This window comes from Lithobates pipiens, unplaced genomic scaffold (assembly GCF_037356315.1).
Source record: "Lithobates pipiens isolate NorthernLeopardFrog02 unplaced genomic scaffold, aLitPip1_a1.2 Scaffold_27, whole genome shotgun sequence".
NCBI classification, from domain to species: Eukaryota; Metazoa; Chordata; class Amphibia; order Anura; family Ranidae; genus Lithobates; species Lithobates pipiens.
In genome coordinates this window covers 15,819,226-15,835,741 of record NW_027507788.1, presented here as the reverse complement: position 1 = coordinate 15,835,741, position 16,516 = coordinate 15,819,226, and the positions used below count along the sequence as shown (strand labels likewise).

The following is a 16,516-nucleotide window of genomic DNA, read 5'->3' as shown; positions in this document are numbered from 1 at the left end:
CACAATTGACACCTTTCAGGGGGGAGGTGGGTGGAGATACCTGTCAAAGACAGGTATTTACACCCACTTCCGGGCATAGACTCCCGTGGGAGTCTACGCCATTTCCTGCCCTGCAGCGCTGTCTGCTGGTACACACACGGGTCTCAGTGACAGCGCGGAGATTTCCTATTGCGCTGCGCGACTCGCGCATACGCAATAGGGAACGGGGAAGTGAAGCCGATTCGCTTCACTTCCTGATTCCCTCACCTAGAATGGTGGCGGCAGCAGCCGAGAGCCGAGCGATCGATCGGTCTCGGCTGCCAGCATCGCTGGAACCCGGGGCAGGTGAGTGTCCATTTATTAAAAGTCAGCAGCTGTAGTATTTATAGCTGCTGGCTTTTAATATTTTTTTTTTTGGTGGAATCCTTCTTTAAAGTCAGGATTCACCCAGATGCCTGGACCAGCAGCTCGCTCAGCCTCTCAGTGACCCGCTGAGACCCTGAGCCAGCCGCTCCTGCCCCCTCCACAGCATGGCATTCCAGTGAGCTTGGAGGAGGAGGGCGGGGGGGGGCAGAGCCAGGGACTGACGGCCATCACTCTTTTCTCACTGAAGACTGAGAACTGAGTAATCAGTGGTCTTGGATCGCTCTGTTGTTGGTCTTGGAAGTAGCTGGGGACAGATGCAACATTGGATCAATGCTCCATTCACCTAGGTAAATATAATTTTTTTTAAAACATCTCTTTTAAAAGAAAAAAAAAATCCCCCTCTCCCTCCTAAGAACCCTCCCTCCCCATGCAAAGATTTCCACTGAAAAATATCTCACTCCCTCAAATATCCCTCCAAAAATTAAACCCCCCGGTCTCTAAACTGACCCCCCCAAAGCAAAAATATCTCCTTCAGTTACCACCCTCTCCATCAACAAAGATTCCTAATTATGCATCTTATGATCTCCCTTCAGCCAATCAAACTCCCCTCCTTTTAACTTTTAGGCCGCGTACACACGCGGGGACTGTTCGCTCAACTTTGTTCGTCAAACAGTTTCAGCGGACAGTCCGCTCAAACTTAGCATGGACGGACTTGCCCACACACGATGAACGAACAGTCCGCTGAAACCGTGCGCGATGACGTGAACGGCACGTACGACGGGACGAAAAATACGACGTCCTATACACTGCAATGCAACCTTCCGCCGTGTAAATCCTTTCTGAGCATGCGCGGAACTTAGTTTGACGAACAAGCCTACACACGAGGGGACTGTTCGCTGAAACAAGGTTTCAGCGGACAGTTTTTCGGAAATTCCGAAAAACCTTGTTCAGCAGACTGTTCGCTGAAACTGTCCGCTGAAAGCCCACACACGGGCGGACTGTCCGCTGAAACACTGTTCAGCGGACAAAGTTGAGCGAACAGTCCCCGCGTGTGTACGCGGCCTGAGGTTAATTAACTTTTCGTAACAATTACGAATTTTCGTTATGATGAATTTATCATTATGAGGGGGCTCCCACCATCCATGTGCTGTGCTGACTTCCTGGGTTTTTTAACTTTTAGGTTTGTTAACTTTTCCTAACAATTACATATTTTCGTTATGAATTTGGATCCGAAATTCGTAAACGAAATTTCGGACGGAATTCGTATGCATAAAAATTCGTATTTCGGATTCGTACGAATGTATGAGTTTTCGGAAATTCGTACGAATTTTCGTTTCGTACGAAACTAATTGCACATGTCTAGTCCCTGGTTATCTGCAGTCTGAGCCCCGACAGACACCGGAATTCCCTCTGTTCATCAGCAGTCACAAAGGCAACATCCAGGATTAGTTTCCATTAGGCCGCGTACACACGCGCGGACTGTTCGCCCAACTTTGTCCGTCCAACAGTTTCGGCAAACAGTCCGCTCAAACTTAGCATGGACGGACATGGCCACACACGACGGACGAACAGTTTGCTGAAACCGTGCGCGATGACGTGAACGGCACGTACGACGGGACGAAAAATACGACGTCCTATACACTGCAATGCAACCTTCCGACGTGGGAATCCTTTCTGAGCATGCGCGAGACTTAGTTGGCCGAACAAGCCTACACACGAGCGAACAGTCCGCTGAAACCTTGTTTCAGCGGACAGTTTTTCGGAATTTCCGTAAGACCTTGTTCGGCCAACTGTCCGCTGAAACTGTCCGCTGAAGCCCCACACACGAGCGGACTGTCCGCCCAAACACTGTTCAGCGGACAAGGTTGGGCGAACAGTCCGCGCGTGTGTACGCGGCCTCAGTGGCGGCTGGTGCTCAAATGGTGCAAACAAACTGAAAAATTCTGAAAAAAAACATCAATTGCAGTTTTACTGTGCCCATCAAATACAGCCACTGTGCCCTCAAACGCAGCCACTGTGCCCTCAAACGCAGCCACTGTGCCCTCAAACGCAGCCACTGTGCCCATTAAAAGCAGCCACTGTGCCCATCAAATAGTGCCATTGTTCCCCATCAAATAGTGCCACTGTGCCCATCAAATATTGCCACTGTGCCCATCAAATGCTGCCACTGTGCCCACTTAAAGTTGCCACTTTGACCCCCCTCCACCCTCTCGCTGTCTGCCCAGGACTTACCCTGTCTTGGTGGTGGGTCAGGCAGCAGGTGACGGCGGTGAGCTGTGGGACCTTGCAGCAGGTCAGACACGGCGAGCTGGTTCCTCCATGCGTCTCCTCCCCTCCTCCTGATAGGCGTCCAATCACAGCACCTGTCCTTTCAGCCAATCAGGTGATGGGTAACAGACACTTTTCTAACACAGAAAACACCTTTTTTGAAGCCTATTAGAGCCTATGGCAAAACCCTTACACAGAGCAGGTAAGTATAACATGTTTGTTATTTAAAAAAAAAAAATTAACCTTTACAACCCCTTTAACTACTTGCCGCCCGCCATATAGCAATATAACGGTGGCAAAATGGTTCTCTTATCCTGACTGGACGTCATAGGACGTGATCAGGATAACAAGCCAACGTGCGCCCGCGGGGGCGTGCAGCGTGGCGATCGGAGGTGCTGTGTGACACACCGCATCTCCTATTGTGGTAAGGAGCCTTCTTACCACGTGATCAGCTGTGACCTATCACAGCTGATCATTGCGTGAACCAGGAAGTGCCGGTAAACGGCTTTTCTCGGTTCGCGCTGACAGGGAGAGACGATCGGCGGCTCTCCCTGTCAGAGGGAAGGGTCTGCACTGATAATCATCATTATCAGTGCAGCCCTCACCAAAGGTACCCATCAGCTGCCAATCACTGCCTATCAGCTGCCAGCCTGTGTCCAATAAAGAATGCCTGTCAGTGCCCAAAGTGCCAATCAGTGCCCATAAATGTGCCAATCAGTGCCCCATTAGTAATGCCTGTCAGTAGCTCCTCATCAGTGCTGCCTATCCAGTGCCACCTATCAGTGCCCATCAGTGCCGCCTATCAGTGCCCATTCATTTTTTTTTTAAATTTTCAGTCTTTTTTAGTTTGTTTAGCAAAAAAAATAAAAACCCCAGTGTAGATCAAATATCACCAAAAGAAAGCTCCGTTTGTGGAAAGAAAATGATTAAAATATTTCACATGGTTACAGTGTTGTATGACCGCGCAATTGTCATTCAAAGTGTGACAGCGCTGAAAGCTAAAAATTGTCCTGGGGAAGGGGGCAAAGTGCCCGGTATTGAAGTGGTTAATGTGCAATATATTGACTATACCATTTGGATAAGTAAATGTTGTTGTTTTTTACGGCTATGCCTGGCGTTCCTCTGACCCTGAAGATAACATATGGTGCTCCTGATTGACTTTTGATTCATTGAGAAAATGCAAAGCGTTCTCTGATTGGTGCCCATGCCGAGCGCAGGGCAGCCAATCAGCCCGGGACCTGGAAGTTAGTGGAGATCACTGGAGTAGAGCCGTCTACTACAGTGATTTCAGCTTCTAGGATCCTACAGGTATAGTATATACAGTGGTGTGAAAAAGTGTTTGCCCCCTTCCTCATTTCCTGTTCCTTTGCATGTTTGTCACACTTAAGTGTTTCGGAACATCAAACCAATTTAAACAATAGTCAAGGACAACACAAGTAAACACAAAATGCAATTTGTAAATGAAGGTGTTTATTATTAAAGGTGAAAAAAAATCCAAACCATCATGGCCCTGTGTGAAAAAGTGATTGCCCCCCTTGTTAAAACATACTATAACTGTGGTTGTCCACACCTGAGTTCAATTTCTCTAGCCACACCCAGGCCTGATTATTGCCACACCTGTTCACAATCAAGGCATCACTTAAATAGGAGCTGCTTGACACAGTAAGGTCCACCAGAAGATCCTTAAAAGCTACACATCATGCCGAGACCCAAAGAAATTCAGGAACAATTGAGAAAGAAAGTAATTGAGATCTATCAGTCTGGAAAGGGTTATAAAGCCATTTCCAAAGCTTTGGGAATCCAGTGAACCACAGTGAGAGCCATTATCCACAAATGGCGAAGACATGGAACAGTGGTGAACCTTCCCAGGAGTGGCCGGTCGCCCAAAATTACCCCAAGAGCGCAGCGACGACTCATCCAAGAGGTCACAAAAGACCCCACAACAACGTCCAAGGAACTGCAGGCCTCACTTGCCTCAGTTAAGGTCAGCGTTCATGCCTCCACCATCAGGAAAAGACTGGGCAAAAATGGCCTGCATGGCAGAGTTCCAAGGAGAAAACCACTGCTGAGCAAAAAGAACATCAAAGCTCGTCTCAATTTCTCCACAACACATCTTGATGATCCCCAAGACTTTTGGGACAACATTCTGTGGAGCGATGAGACAAAAGTGGAACTCTTTGGAAGGTGTGTGTCCAAGTATATCTGGCGTAGAAGGAACACTGCATTTCATAAAAAGAACATTATACCAACAGTAAAATATGGTGGTGGTAGTGTGATGGTCTGGGGCTGTTTTGCTGCTTCAGGACTTCGAAGACTTGCCGTGATAAAAGGAACTATGAATTCTGCTGTCTACCAAGAGATCCTGAAGGAGAATGTCCGACCATCTGTTCGTGTACTCAAGCTGAAACGAACTTGGGTTCTGCAGCAGGACAATGATCCTAAACACACCAGCAAGTCCACCACCGAATGGCTGAAGAAAAACAAAATGAAGACTTTGGAGTGGCCTAGCCAAAGCCCTGACCTGAATCCTATTGAGATGTTGTGGTATGACCTTAAAAAGGCCGTTCATGCTCGAAAACCCTCTAATGTAACTGAATTAGGACAATTCTGCAAAGATGAGTGGGCCAAAATTCCTCCAGGACTCTGTAAAAGCCTCATTGCATGTTATCGCAAACGCTTGGTTGCAATTGTTGCTGCTAAGGGTGGCCCAACCAGTTATTAGGTTTAGGGGGCAATTACTTTTTCACACAGGGCCATGATGGTTTGGATTTTTTTTCACCTTTAATAATAAACACCTTCATTTACAAATTGCATTTTGTGTTTACTTGTGTTGTCCTTGACTATTGTTTAAATTGGTTTGATGTTCCGAAACACTTAAGTGTGACAAACATGCAAAGGAACAGGAAATGAGGAAGGGGGCAAACACTTTTTCACACCACTGTATATCTAGTAGTAGTTAGTTGCATTCAACTGGATTTGAGTAACTTTATAGATGTTTTGCAAATCATTCAGGCAGCCCCTTCAGGAGATACCCCAGCCTCAGCCACCTTCATAGTCGTGTGCAGAGGGTGTGCCAGGTGTGCCTGGGAACACCCTAATCACTATGTGCAGTCAGTTGCGGCCCATCCATAAGAAACGCAGGGGCACTGCCCCCCCACAATCCATGTGCCACCGGCCCCTAATCTACATGGACATGAATTCCAAAACTTTTTTTTTTTTTCGAAGCATGTGATTAGAGCCCTGGCTTCAAAAAGGGTGGGCTTGGGGGAGCAGGGCACTGCGCCCTGAGCCCACCCAGTTATGTGACAATAGTGATTGAATGTTCACTATCGCCACACTGATCCTCCTCCGGGCAAATCAGGAAGCAGGTCTTGTGACCCCTCACCCGATTGGCTGAAAAGACAGGCGATCCTATTGGATGCCTAGGAGGAGGGAGGAGCTGCACAGCAGAAGCGGCCTTGATGCAAAAGAGGAGGAGAGAACACAGGAGCCACTGCCCACTGTCTGTAGGAGCCAGCAACCTGCCCATAGGGGCCCGCAACCCACCCATATGAGCCTGCATTTCACCCATAGGAGCCTGCAACATGGCCATAGGAGCCAACAACCCTCCCATAGGAGCCCGCAATCCGCCCGTAGGAGCCCACAACCCACCCGTAGGAGATCGCAATCCACCCGTAGGAGCCCGCAGCATGCCCATAGGAGCCCACAATCCACCCGTAGGAGCACACAACCTGCCCATAGGAGCCCGTAATCCACCCGTAGGAGCACACAATCCGCCTGTAGGAGCCCGCAATACGCCCGTAGGAGCCCACTGCCCGTAGGAGCCCACATCCCGCCCGTAGGAGCCCGCAATCCACCCGTAGGAGCCCACTGCCTATAGGAGCCCACTGCCCATAGGGGCCCGCAACTTGCCCAAAGGAGACCGCAATCTGTCCGTAGCCTGCCACCGGTAGGAGCCGCAAGCTAGTTGGGGTAAGTGCCAGGGATGGTCGTTTTCACTGCACACCGAGCCCACCCACTTGTGTGAGAATCTGTCTGTATATGCAGAATAGCATGCTTGTTATACTCACTGTGGAACCTAAGGGGTTAATCCTCTGCATTGTGTATAAAGGCTGTTTTATCCCGTCTTCTCCGATCCTCCCCTTCTTCCACTGTCCCCAATTCATCTGCTGATAGAGCAGAGTAGTGGTGGCTGGTGGTATAATTTTTTGGGTCCCGTACTTACCCCATCTAGATCACGGGCTTCCTCCGGGCAGCGGGCCTCTGCGTCTCCTCCTTCCTTGGCTTCACGACAGCGCGGCTTCCCCTGTATCTCCTCCCTCCTCCTCCTCAGAGGCCAATAGGATCACTTCTCCTCTTAGCCAATCTCAGGACCTGAGCCTGGATTGGCCGGGAGGAGAATCAGAAAGACCATAGCGAGTATCAGCCAATTAGAGCCTCCAGATCTAATCATGTGCTTCTAAAAAAACAAAACAAAAAAACAAACCCCATTGGAATCCATGCATCCTGGAGCCCTGCATGTAAATTAGGGGATGGACGCATGGATTTGGGGGGTGGGGCTATGGATTTGGGGGGTGGGGCTAGAGTTCCCACCTTAGTGGTAACCCTAGTCAAACCCGAACACTTTAGCGGCACACAGCAATTTTTTGTTTATAGTATAAAATATACATATATTTTGCTATTAAATAACATTTCTAATCATATGAAGTTAATAAGAAGAGTCCCCCTTTACATCAGAGTCCACAGAATTCCCCTTTTACATCTAAATTCGCGAAGTTCCCCTTTTACTGTAAGGCGGGACTCTGCAGACTGTGATGTAAGGGAGAACTCTGGGGACTCTGACATAGGGGATGTTCTGGGAACTCTGATTTAAGGGGGAACACTGAGAACTCTGATGTACGGAGAGGACTTTGATATATGGGGGACACTGTGGCTTCTGGCGTAAAGGGGAACTCTGATGTAAGGGGTGCTCTGAGAACCCTGAATTACCTTAGTGTACTCTCTCAGAGGCAGGAGAGAGAAGGGGGGAGACTTCAGTCACAGACAGGGATGGATGGTGAGCTCACTCACCCCTTGGCAGTCAGCCCTTCTCATCTAGATGTATCTGGAAGCCATAGTCTGGTCTGAATAATGTGCCGGGTTTCAGGCAGTCTGAAACCTGGACACATGATTCTGAACCCAAAATGTCCGTGTGAATCCCAGGCAGGTGGCCACCCCGATGCTGGAACAGAGCCTTGGGGGACATGCTCAGTTTAGTGTGAATTGCTAGAGAGTTTGTTTTTTTTTTCTTGGGAGAGTGCATGTTATTATCAGCACAGGGCCAACCAGCACTGTCCAGACAGATGGTCACATGTGGGCTCACGCGCCCGCCGCGTGCTCCGTTAGTGTGACGCAGTGCCGAATTGCAAAAAGTGGTCTTTGGCCAGCCAAATGGTCTGGGGCTGAAGTGGTTAATTGTGTTTTTTTTTTTTTTGTTTGTTGTTTTAATGAAAGCAGTGTTAGCACTTGAATTGTACTGGTTATCAGCCTTACACTGGGGGAGGGTGAATAAATAAGGAGCCAATCAAATGGACTGCAGTGCAAAGGACATGCTGGGAGGAGGGGAGAGCAGAGTGACGGAGAGCTGAGCTTATCAGTTTTCAGTTTTGAAGTTCATCTTTAATGTGATTGTTTTGTATTTTAGGCACTTCATGTGTCGTCTGCTCATCCACATATTCCCAAACGTGTAGCGCCTCATTAAGTGTAATCCCCGCAAATTCCAGATGTGCGACCGCTTACCAGATAACCACCAAAGGTAAGAAACATTTTTTTTTCTTTTGGTTCTCTCTCATCTGTAATCTTTCTTGCTTCTGTTCAAACATCTAAAAATCAGGAGGGGCTAAATAAAAATCTCAGAATATTATTTTGTCAGCTGCATAATAATAGCTCTAATGTTTGTTTTCTACTCAAAAAAAGTCATTTTGGGCTTTTATTGTATGCAGGGCCGTCTTTAACCACTTGACCACTGGGCACTTAAACACCCTTAATAACCAGACCAATTTTCAGCTTTCAGTGCTCTCACAATTTGAATGACAATTACTCGGTCATGCAACACTGTACCCATCTGAAATTTTCGTCCTATTTTTCCCACAAATAGAGCTTTCTTTTGGTGGTATTTGATCACCTCTGCGTTTTTTATTTTTTGTGCTATTAATGAAAAAATACCGAAAATTTTGTAAAAAAAAGCATTTTTCTTCATTTCTATTAAAATTTTTTGCAAATAAGTAATTTTTCTTCATAAATTTGGCCAAAAATGTATACTGCTAAATGTCTTTAGTAAAAATAACCCAAATTAGTGGATATTATTTATTCTGCGTGAAAGTTATAGGGTCTACAAGCTATGGTGCCAATCACTGAAAATGTATCAATTTGATCACAGCTGATGTACTGACAGTCTATCTCATTTCTGGAGACCCTAACAAGCCAGTAATGTACAAAAACCCCCCAAATGACCCCTTTTTGGAAAGTAGACATTCCAAGGTATTTAGTACGTGGCACGGTTAGTTTTTTGAAGTTGTAATTTTTTCCCACAATTCTTTGCAAAATAAAGATTTTTTTTATTTTAATTTTTTTTCACACCAAATTGTCATTTTACCAGGCTATTTCTCTCACACGGCATATACATTCCACAAATGAAACCCCAAAATACATTCTGCTGCTCCTCCTGAGTACGGTGATACCACATGTGTTAGACTTTTACACAGCCTGGCCACATACACAAGTCCAACATTGAAGTAGCAACTTCAGGCGTTCTAGGAGCATAAATTACACATCTAATACCTCCTAGAAGCTTGTAGGCTTCCTCACTAGTAAAATATTTTTTTGCCATTCTTGTGGCTGGTGAGGCTGCACTGCAGAGCACTGTCGTGGCACAGGCGGCACAGGTGGGCACTGATGGACACAGGCGGCACAGGTGGGCACTGATGGGCACAGGTGGGCACTGATGGACACAGGCGCCACTGATGGACACAGGCGGCACTGATGGGGCACTGCAGTGGCACAGGTGGCACTGATGGGCGCAGGTGGCACTGATGGGCGCAGGTGGCACTGATGGGCACTATAGTGACTTTGGTGGCACTGGTGTGGCTCTGGTGGCACTGATTAGCACACAGGCGGCACTGGTGGGCACAGGCGGCACTGGTGGGCACAGGCGGCACTGGTGGGCACAGGCGGCACTGGTGGGCACAGACGGCACTGATGTGGCACTGCAGTGGCGCAGATGAGCACTGATGGGCACAGATGGCACTGATGGGCACAGGTGGCACTGATGGGCACAGGTGGCACTGATGGGCACAGGTGGCACTGGTGTGGCACTGGTGTGGCACTGGTATGGCACTGGTATGGCACTGGTATGCACTGTAGTGGCACTGGTATGCACTGGGGTGGCACTGGGGTGGCTCTGCTGGCACAGAGGTGGCACAGAGGTGGCACAGAGGTGGCACAGAGGTGGCAAAGGTGGCACAGGTCGCACAGGTGGCACAGATGTGGCACAGGTGATAGATGGCACTGGTCTGGCACTGTTCTGGCACTGTTGTGGCACTATTTGGGCACTGCTGGGCACTGCTGGGCACTCACGGTTATTTTTTAGTTTCACTGGAATGTTCTCCTCTCCTCTCACGCTGCATCGGTGTGAGGAGAGGAGACTGATGACCTTAGCTTGACCCGGCAAGCCGAATTGTTTACATTTGTGATCGCTCCGTTATTGGACGGAGCGATCACGTGGTAAAGGACCGCTGCCATTGGTCCTTTACCGCGATCCGTGTTGCGCCGGGTCCCGTGAACTCGGCGAGCACGGATGTTCCGGCGTGCGCGCCCCAGGGGGCGCGCACGAACGATTCTCCGGGAGGCCGTTAATTAACGGCCTCTCAGAGATAGCAAACCGACCTATAGCCGTTAATCGGCTATAGGCCGGTTATTAAGTGGTTAATATTGATTGGGCCCTGGACGAAATTTTTCTTGGGCCCCCCCCCCATGCAATCTCGCTCTCCGCCTGCTTTAAGACATAAAATAAATAGAAGCTAGACTTAAAGCGGAGGTCCACCCTAAAGTGGGCCTTCCGCTCATTGGAACCCTCCCCCCCTCCGGCGCCACAATTGGCACCTTTCAGGGGGGAGGGGGGTGCAGGTACCTGTACAGTACAGGTATCTGCACCCACTTCCGGGATAGCTCTCTGCGGAAAGGGGCGTAGATTCTGCAGAATCGACGCCCCTTTCCGAAAGTCCCCCGCTGCCTGCTGGGAAACACACAGATCCCAGAGACAGCGGGGACCATCCTTATTGCGCAGAGCGACTCGCACATGTGCAGTAGGGAACCGGGAAATGAAGCCGAAAGGCTCCACTTCCTGATTCCCATACCCAAGATGGCGGCGGCAGCACCCGAGAGACGATCGAGAGATCGGCTTCGGGTGCCGACATCGCGGGAGCGCGCTGGGCGGGTAAGTGTCATTATTTTAAAAGTCAGCAGCTGCAGTATTTGTAGCTACTGGCTTTTAAAAAAAAAAAAAAAACGGCGGAACTCCCGGTGGACTCCCGCTTTAAAATCAGTTTACTGTATCAGATCAGGCAGCAATTGCCATTGGTTGCCAGAGGTTACAGCATATCATTACTGCTTACTGACTGGTTGCTAGAAGTTACAGCACACATTACGTCTTACTGGTTAGTTGCTAGAGGTTACAGCAAATGATTTCTGCTTGTTATTAGTTGCTAGAGATTACTGTGCAGTAATACTGTTCACTGATTGCTAGAGGTTACAACACATCATCTTCTCACTGCAGGGGGGCATGATATGTATATGAATGCTGCCCTTATTTACATATCAATGCCGCCAGCCGCAGCTATTTGCTTAGTAATGCCGCCGCTATTTACATATGAATGTCGGTTATTTACATGTAAACACAGGGTCTGCAGGTGAGTCATCTGTACACAACAATAGGGCAGAGCTGGGCAGCATTAGTAGCAGCACTTCACACTGAGATATCGGGACACAGCACAGGACTAAAACCTCAAGGGACAAGGGAATTTAAACTGAGCTAGTTGGCAAGTATGAGGCAGCTGCTTTGGGCCCCACAACAATGACAGCTGGCCCTTTTGCCCTGCCTTAAAGACGGCCCTGATTGTATGTACATTTATCACACAATAAAAAAAATCCGCGGAAGTGACGATATCGCGGCTCCGGCCACTCACAGAGCCGGAGCCGCGATACCCGGAAGAAACGCAGAGGGAGCATGTCAGCACCCTCGGCTTGGATCGGGCCAGATGTCGGGGCCTCGTTCTAAGGTAAGTATTTCATAATGAGCTAGTATGCGGTGCATACTAGCTCATTATGCCTTTGCTTTGCAGGTGGTTAAAAAAAAAAAAAAAAAAAAAAAAACCATTAGCGGGTTTACTACCACTTTAAGCCTGAAAAAGGAAGCCCCAATAAACAATTTAAGGGATCTAGCGGAAGCGACACATCCACCACCTTCTGTATTAGTAGCCTCACATCATGCCAAAAGGGTTGGATCAGAGAACACTGCCAAAAAAATGCTGAAATAAAGAACCCATATCGGTTCCGCGATGCCAGCAGCGTGGCGAGACTGAGGAATCATATTTGTGAATGACATCATATACCAAATCAGGAGAATCTTTATGGATCTTTCTCTTTGGGTTACACATTTGGAGGGCTTAAAAGTAGAAGACCAAATCCTATCCTATCCCATACCTGGACCGTGATAGGTCTACCTAATAGATGAATGAAAAATAGTGTAGCGCTGGTATGTAAATTTATATGTGAAAATGTAACTAAAGCGGAGGTCCACCCTAAAGTGGAGCTTCCGCTCATTGGAACCCTCCCCCCTCCGGCGCCACAATTGGCACCTTTCAGAAGGGAGGGGGGTGCAGGTACCTGTACAGTACAGGTATCTGCACCCACTTCCGGCGTAGATTCTGCAGAAGCTACACCCCTTTCCGAAGGTCCCCCCGCTGCCTGCTGGGAAACACACGGATCCCAGAGACAGCGGGGACCATCCTTATTGTGCAGCGCAACTCACGCATGCGCAGTAGGGAACCGGGAAATGAAGGCGCAAGGCTCCACTTCCTGATTCCCATACCCAAGATGGCGGCGGCAGCACCCGAGAGATGATCGAGAGATCGGCTTCCGGTGCCGACATCGCGGGCACGCTGGGCTGGTAAGTGTCATTATTTTAAAAGACAGCAGCTGCAGTATTTGTAGCTGCTGGCTTTAAAAAAAAAACAAAAAAAAAAAAACGGCGGACTCCCGCTTAAGTATACAAGATACCAATGATGGCTAATCACATAAGAAATCCATAGTGATAAACACAGATAAGTGAAAGAATTTATAATCAAAATGTGAAATAAGGATTGTGCGGATGGGAAGTCAACAGTTCACTAGGTATGTAAGTTCCGTACTAAAGAAAACGGAACATTTATGCCAGTAAGTAGTGATGGCCGAACGGTTCGCCCGGCGGTCGTTTCGCGGCGAATTTCGGTCGTTCGCGGTCCGCACGTTCGCTCGCCTTTTCCCTTCGTTCGCCCCGGCGGACTTACGTGTTTAATGTGTAAAAGAACTTTGACCTATGATGACACGTCTGTCATGGGGTACAGGCCAGCCAATTGAGACATTACAGCACATGGACACTCGGACATTCCCCCTAACCTATAAATACACCCGATCCGGTGGCCATTTTACATTCTTTCTTCTGTCATTATAGGGAGAGGTTGCTGTGTGGAGTAGGGAGAGATAAATCGCTAGCTATTTGGTACACAAAAGTTCTTTTCAGGACTGGTATAGGTGTTAGGTGTATATAGGTTTGCTGTGCTACTGATTGTTGCAGCAGCCTGAGTGTCTTTTGTCAGTTTACAGAAAGGGAAAGGACGGTGTGTCTGCTGCTATTTTAGGGACAGCCAGATTAGTCATCATCATCATCATCATCATCATCATCATCATCATCATCATTAGCTGTTACTATCAGGTCCACAAAAGAGCTGTTCCAGTAACCACTAATCGTTCCAGTATATTCTTTTTTGCCACTTTGTATAGGGACAGGAAGGAAGCAGTGTTGTCAGGCAGTGAGGGTCAGATTAAAGACTTGCTGCTACTATTAGTTCCACAAAGGTTCTTTTCAGGACTGGTATCAGTGGTACGGTAATAGGCTTGTACACGTATAATATTCTTTCTTCCAAATATAGAAAGGATATTATACTTGACTGCTGCCCTTCTGCTGCAGTCTGCTAATCATTCACAACTCACTTGTTCCACAAAAGTTCTTATAAGGACTGGTAACTTGGTCTGTGTAGGGTGCTACAGTACATAGGGTTCAGTGCGCCAGTGCGGTACAGTCTGCTGTTCTGTAAGGACCACTATCGGTCCACAATACATAGGTTTGAGGTGCACCACTGCTGACTGCTGCCCTATACTGCAGCAGTCCTTCATTGGTATAGGGACTGACGTACAGTCTGCTAATCACTAACACACAACCTGCTTGGTCCACAAAAGTTCTTATAAGGACTGGTAACTTGGTCTAGGGTGCTACAGTACATAGGGTTCAGTGCGCCAGTGCGGTACAGTCTGCTGTTCTGTAAGGACCACTATCGGTCCACAATACATAGGGTTGAGGTGCACTACCTTCTTTCTTCATTTGGCTCACTTCCTTGTCCCAAAAAAGCACACCGTACTATATGCCCCTACCCTCCTCTTTGAAGAGGTTGAGCGGTGTCATATTTCTACTGGGGCTGCTTATGAGGGGATCACACCATCCCTGTGCTGTGCTGACTTCCTCCTGGGGGTTCTTATTATGAGGGGCTCCCACCATCCCTGTGCTGTGCTGACTTCCTCCTGGGGCTGCTTACGGTGCTGCTGTCAGTACTCTCTATCACGGTGTTGCTGTCAATGCTGTATGTCACGGTGCTGGTGTTAATGCTTAATGTCACGCTTCTGATGTCAGTACTGTCTATCACGGTGCTGCTGTCAGTGCTGTATATCACTGTGCTGATGTCAGTGCTGTATGTCACGCTTCTGATGTCAGTGCCCTCTATCACGGTGCTGCTGTCAGTGCTGTATATCACGGTGCTGATGTCAGTGCTTAATGTCACGCTTCTGATGTCAGTACTCTCTATCACGGTGTTGCTGTCAGTGCTGTATGTCACACTTCTGATGTCAGTGCTGTATGTCACGGTGCTGCTGTCAGTGCTGTATATCACGGTGCTGATGTCAGTACTTAATGTCACGCTTCTGATGTCAGTACTCTCTATCACAGTGTTGCTGTCAATGCTGTATGTCACGGTGCTGGTGTTAATGCTTTATGTCACGCTGCTGATGTCAGTGCCCTTTATCACGGTACTGTTGTCAGATGCCTCTATCACGGTGCATGTGTCATTGCTGTATGTCACGCTGCTGGTGATCATCTCCTGCACCCTCTTCTTTGCCTACCCTGGTCCCTGACCTTCCCTCTCCTCCATTGCCTTCATGCGCTCCACAGTCCTGAATTGTCAGAACAATTTCCCAAATAAAATAAAAATGCTTGTAGTTATCGATCCCAAATTCACCTCATACATGTATTATGTCATTGGCCATGTGGTGGGACTATTATTTCCCTGCTAATAATTACCTAGTGGCCGCAAATTCGCCCTAAAGGTTTGAAACGTTCGCCTCCCATTGAAGTCAATGGAGCCCGCGGCGAACGTTCGGTTTCGCGAACGTTCAGCCCCATTTGCGGTAAGCGTTCGCGAAACGTCCCGTCGGAAGTTCGTCCATCACTACCAGTAAGTAGTCCACATATAATATGCAATAGAAATATATCAGTGGGGGTCTTCCTACAAGCGAGGTAAAGGACCGCACGGACCAAAAGGAACAGATGCTTGTCTGAAGTTGTATCAATAATGGAAAAAAGATGGATACTTACGACAGTGAGTCTTAGCCCCTTGTACACACGGTCGGAGAATCCGTCGGAATGTGTCCTATCGGACCGTGTTGTCGGATAATCCGACTGTGTGTGGTCTGCATTGGACTGATTCCGTCGGAATATCCATCGGACCCAATTTTCCAACTTGTTGGAAATATTTTCCGAACAACTGGTTCAATCGGACATACTCCAATCATGTGTAGAGAATTTTGATCGGACCAAGTGCCACGCATGCTCAGATCAAATTCCTACATCAAAGCTATTGGCTACTAGCCTGAACGTAGTCCCATCCTAACGAAATTACGTCATCACGTTCTGAAAGATCGGATTTTTCGACAACTTAGTCCGACCGTGTGTGTGCAACAGTTTTGGACACAATCCGACGGGCAAAATCCGACAGACAAGATCCGACGGATTTGGTTGGCGAAATCTCCGACCGTGTGTACAGGGGCTAACACTCTTGGAATCCCGACTGGTCCCAATCAGGTACTGTGCGTTGGATGAATCCTGATGGAGGGTCCTCGCTTTTTTTCGTCTCTGGGCTCCGTAAAGGCAGGTACTCCCGGTATGGAATGCTCACTTATCCGTCTCCGGACTCCAGAGGATCACACACTCAAGGTTTGATGATATCCAGGATGTGGTTTACACAAAACTGTTGTGTAACAGTTTTACGGAGTACCTGCCTTTACGGAGCCGGAGACTTTACGGAGAGTTAATACTACTTTAACCACTTGCCGCCCGCCCTATAGGCAATTGACGGCTGAAAAGTGGTTGCATAATCCTGACCGGACGTCATATGACGTGATCAGGATTATGAGCCGCTGCGCGCCCCCGGGGGCTCGCATCGCGGTGATCGTTGTTGCAGGGTGTCAGTCTGACACCCGGCAACTACGATCTCGGTAAAGAGTCTCCGACGGAGACTCTTTACCACGTGATCAGCCGTGTCCAATCATGGCTGATCACAGT

The 16,516-nt window shown here is 48.2% G+C and overlaps 1 protein-coding gene across 1 annotated transcript in view; it reads left to right on the top strand.

Moving 5' to 3' along the window:
• The window catches only part of LOC143933364 (uncharacterized), a 69,485-nt gene that overhangs the window by 32,206 nt on the left and 20,763 nt on the right, over nucleotides 1–16,516 (top strand). Inside the window, exon 5 of the mRNA XM_077456232.1 lies at nucleotides 8,297–8,407. Coding sequence (XP_077312358.1) covers nucleotides 8,297–8,407 — 111 coding nt within the window. The remainder of the gene's footprint in view (nucleotides 1–8,296; nucleotides 8,408–16,516) is intronic.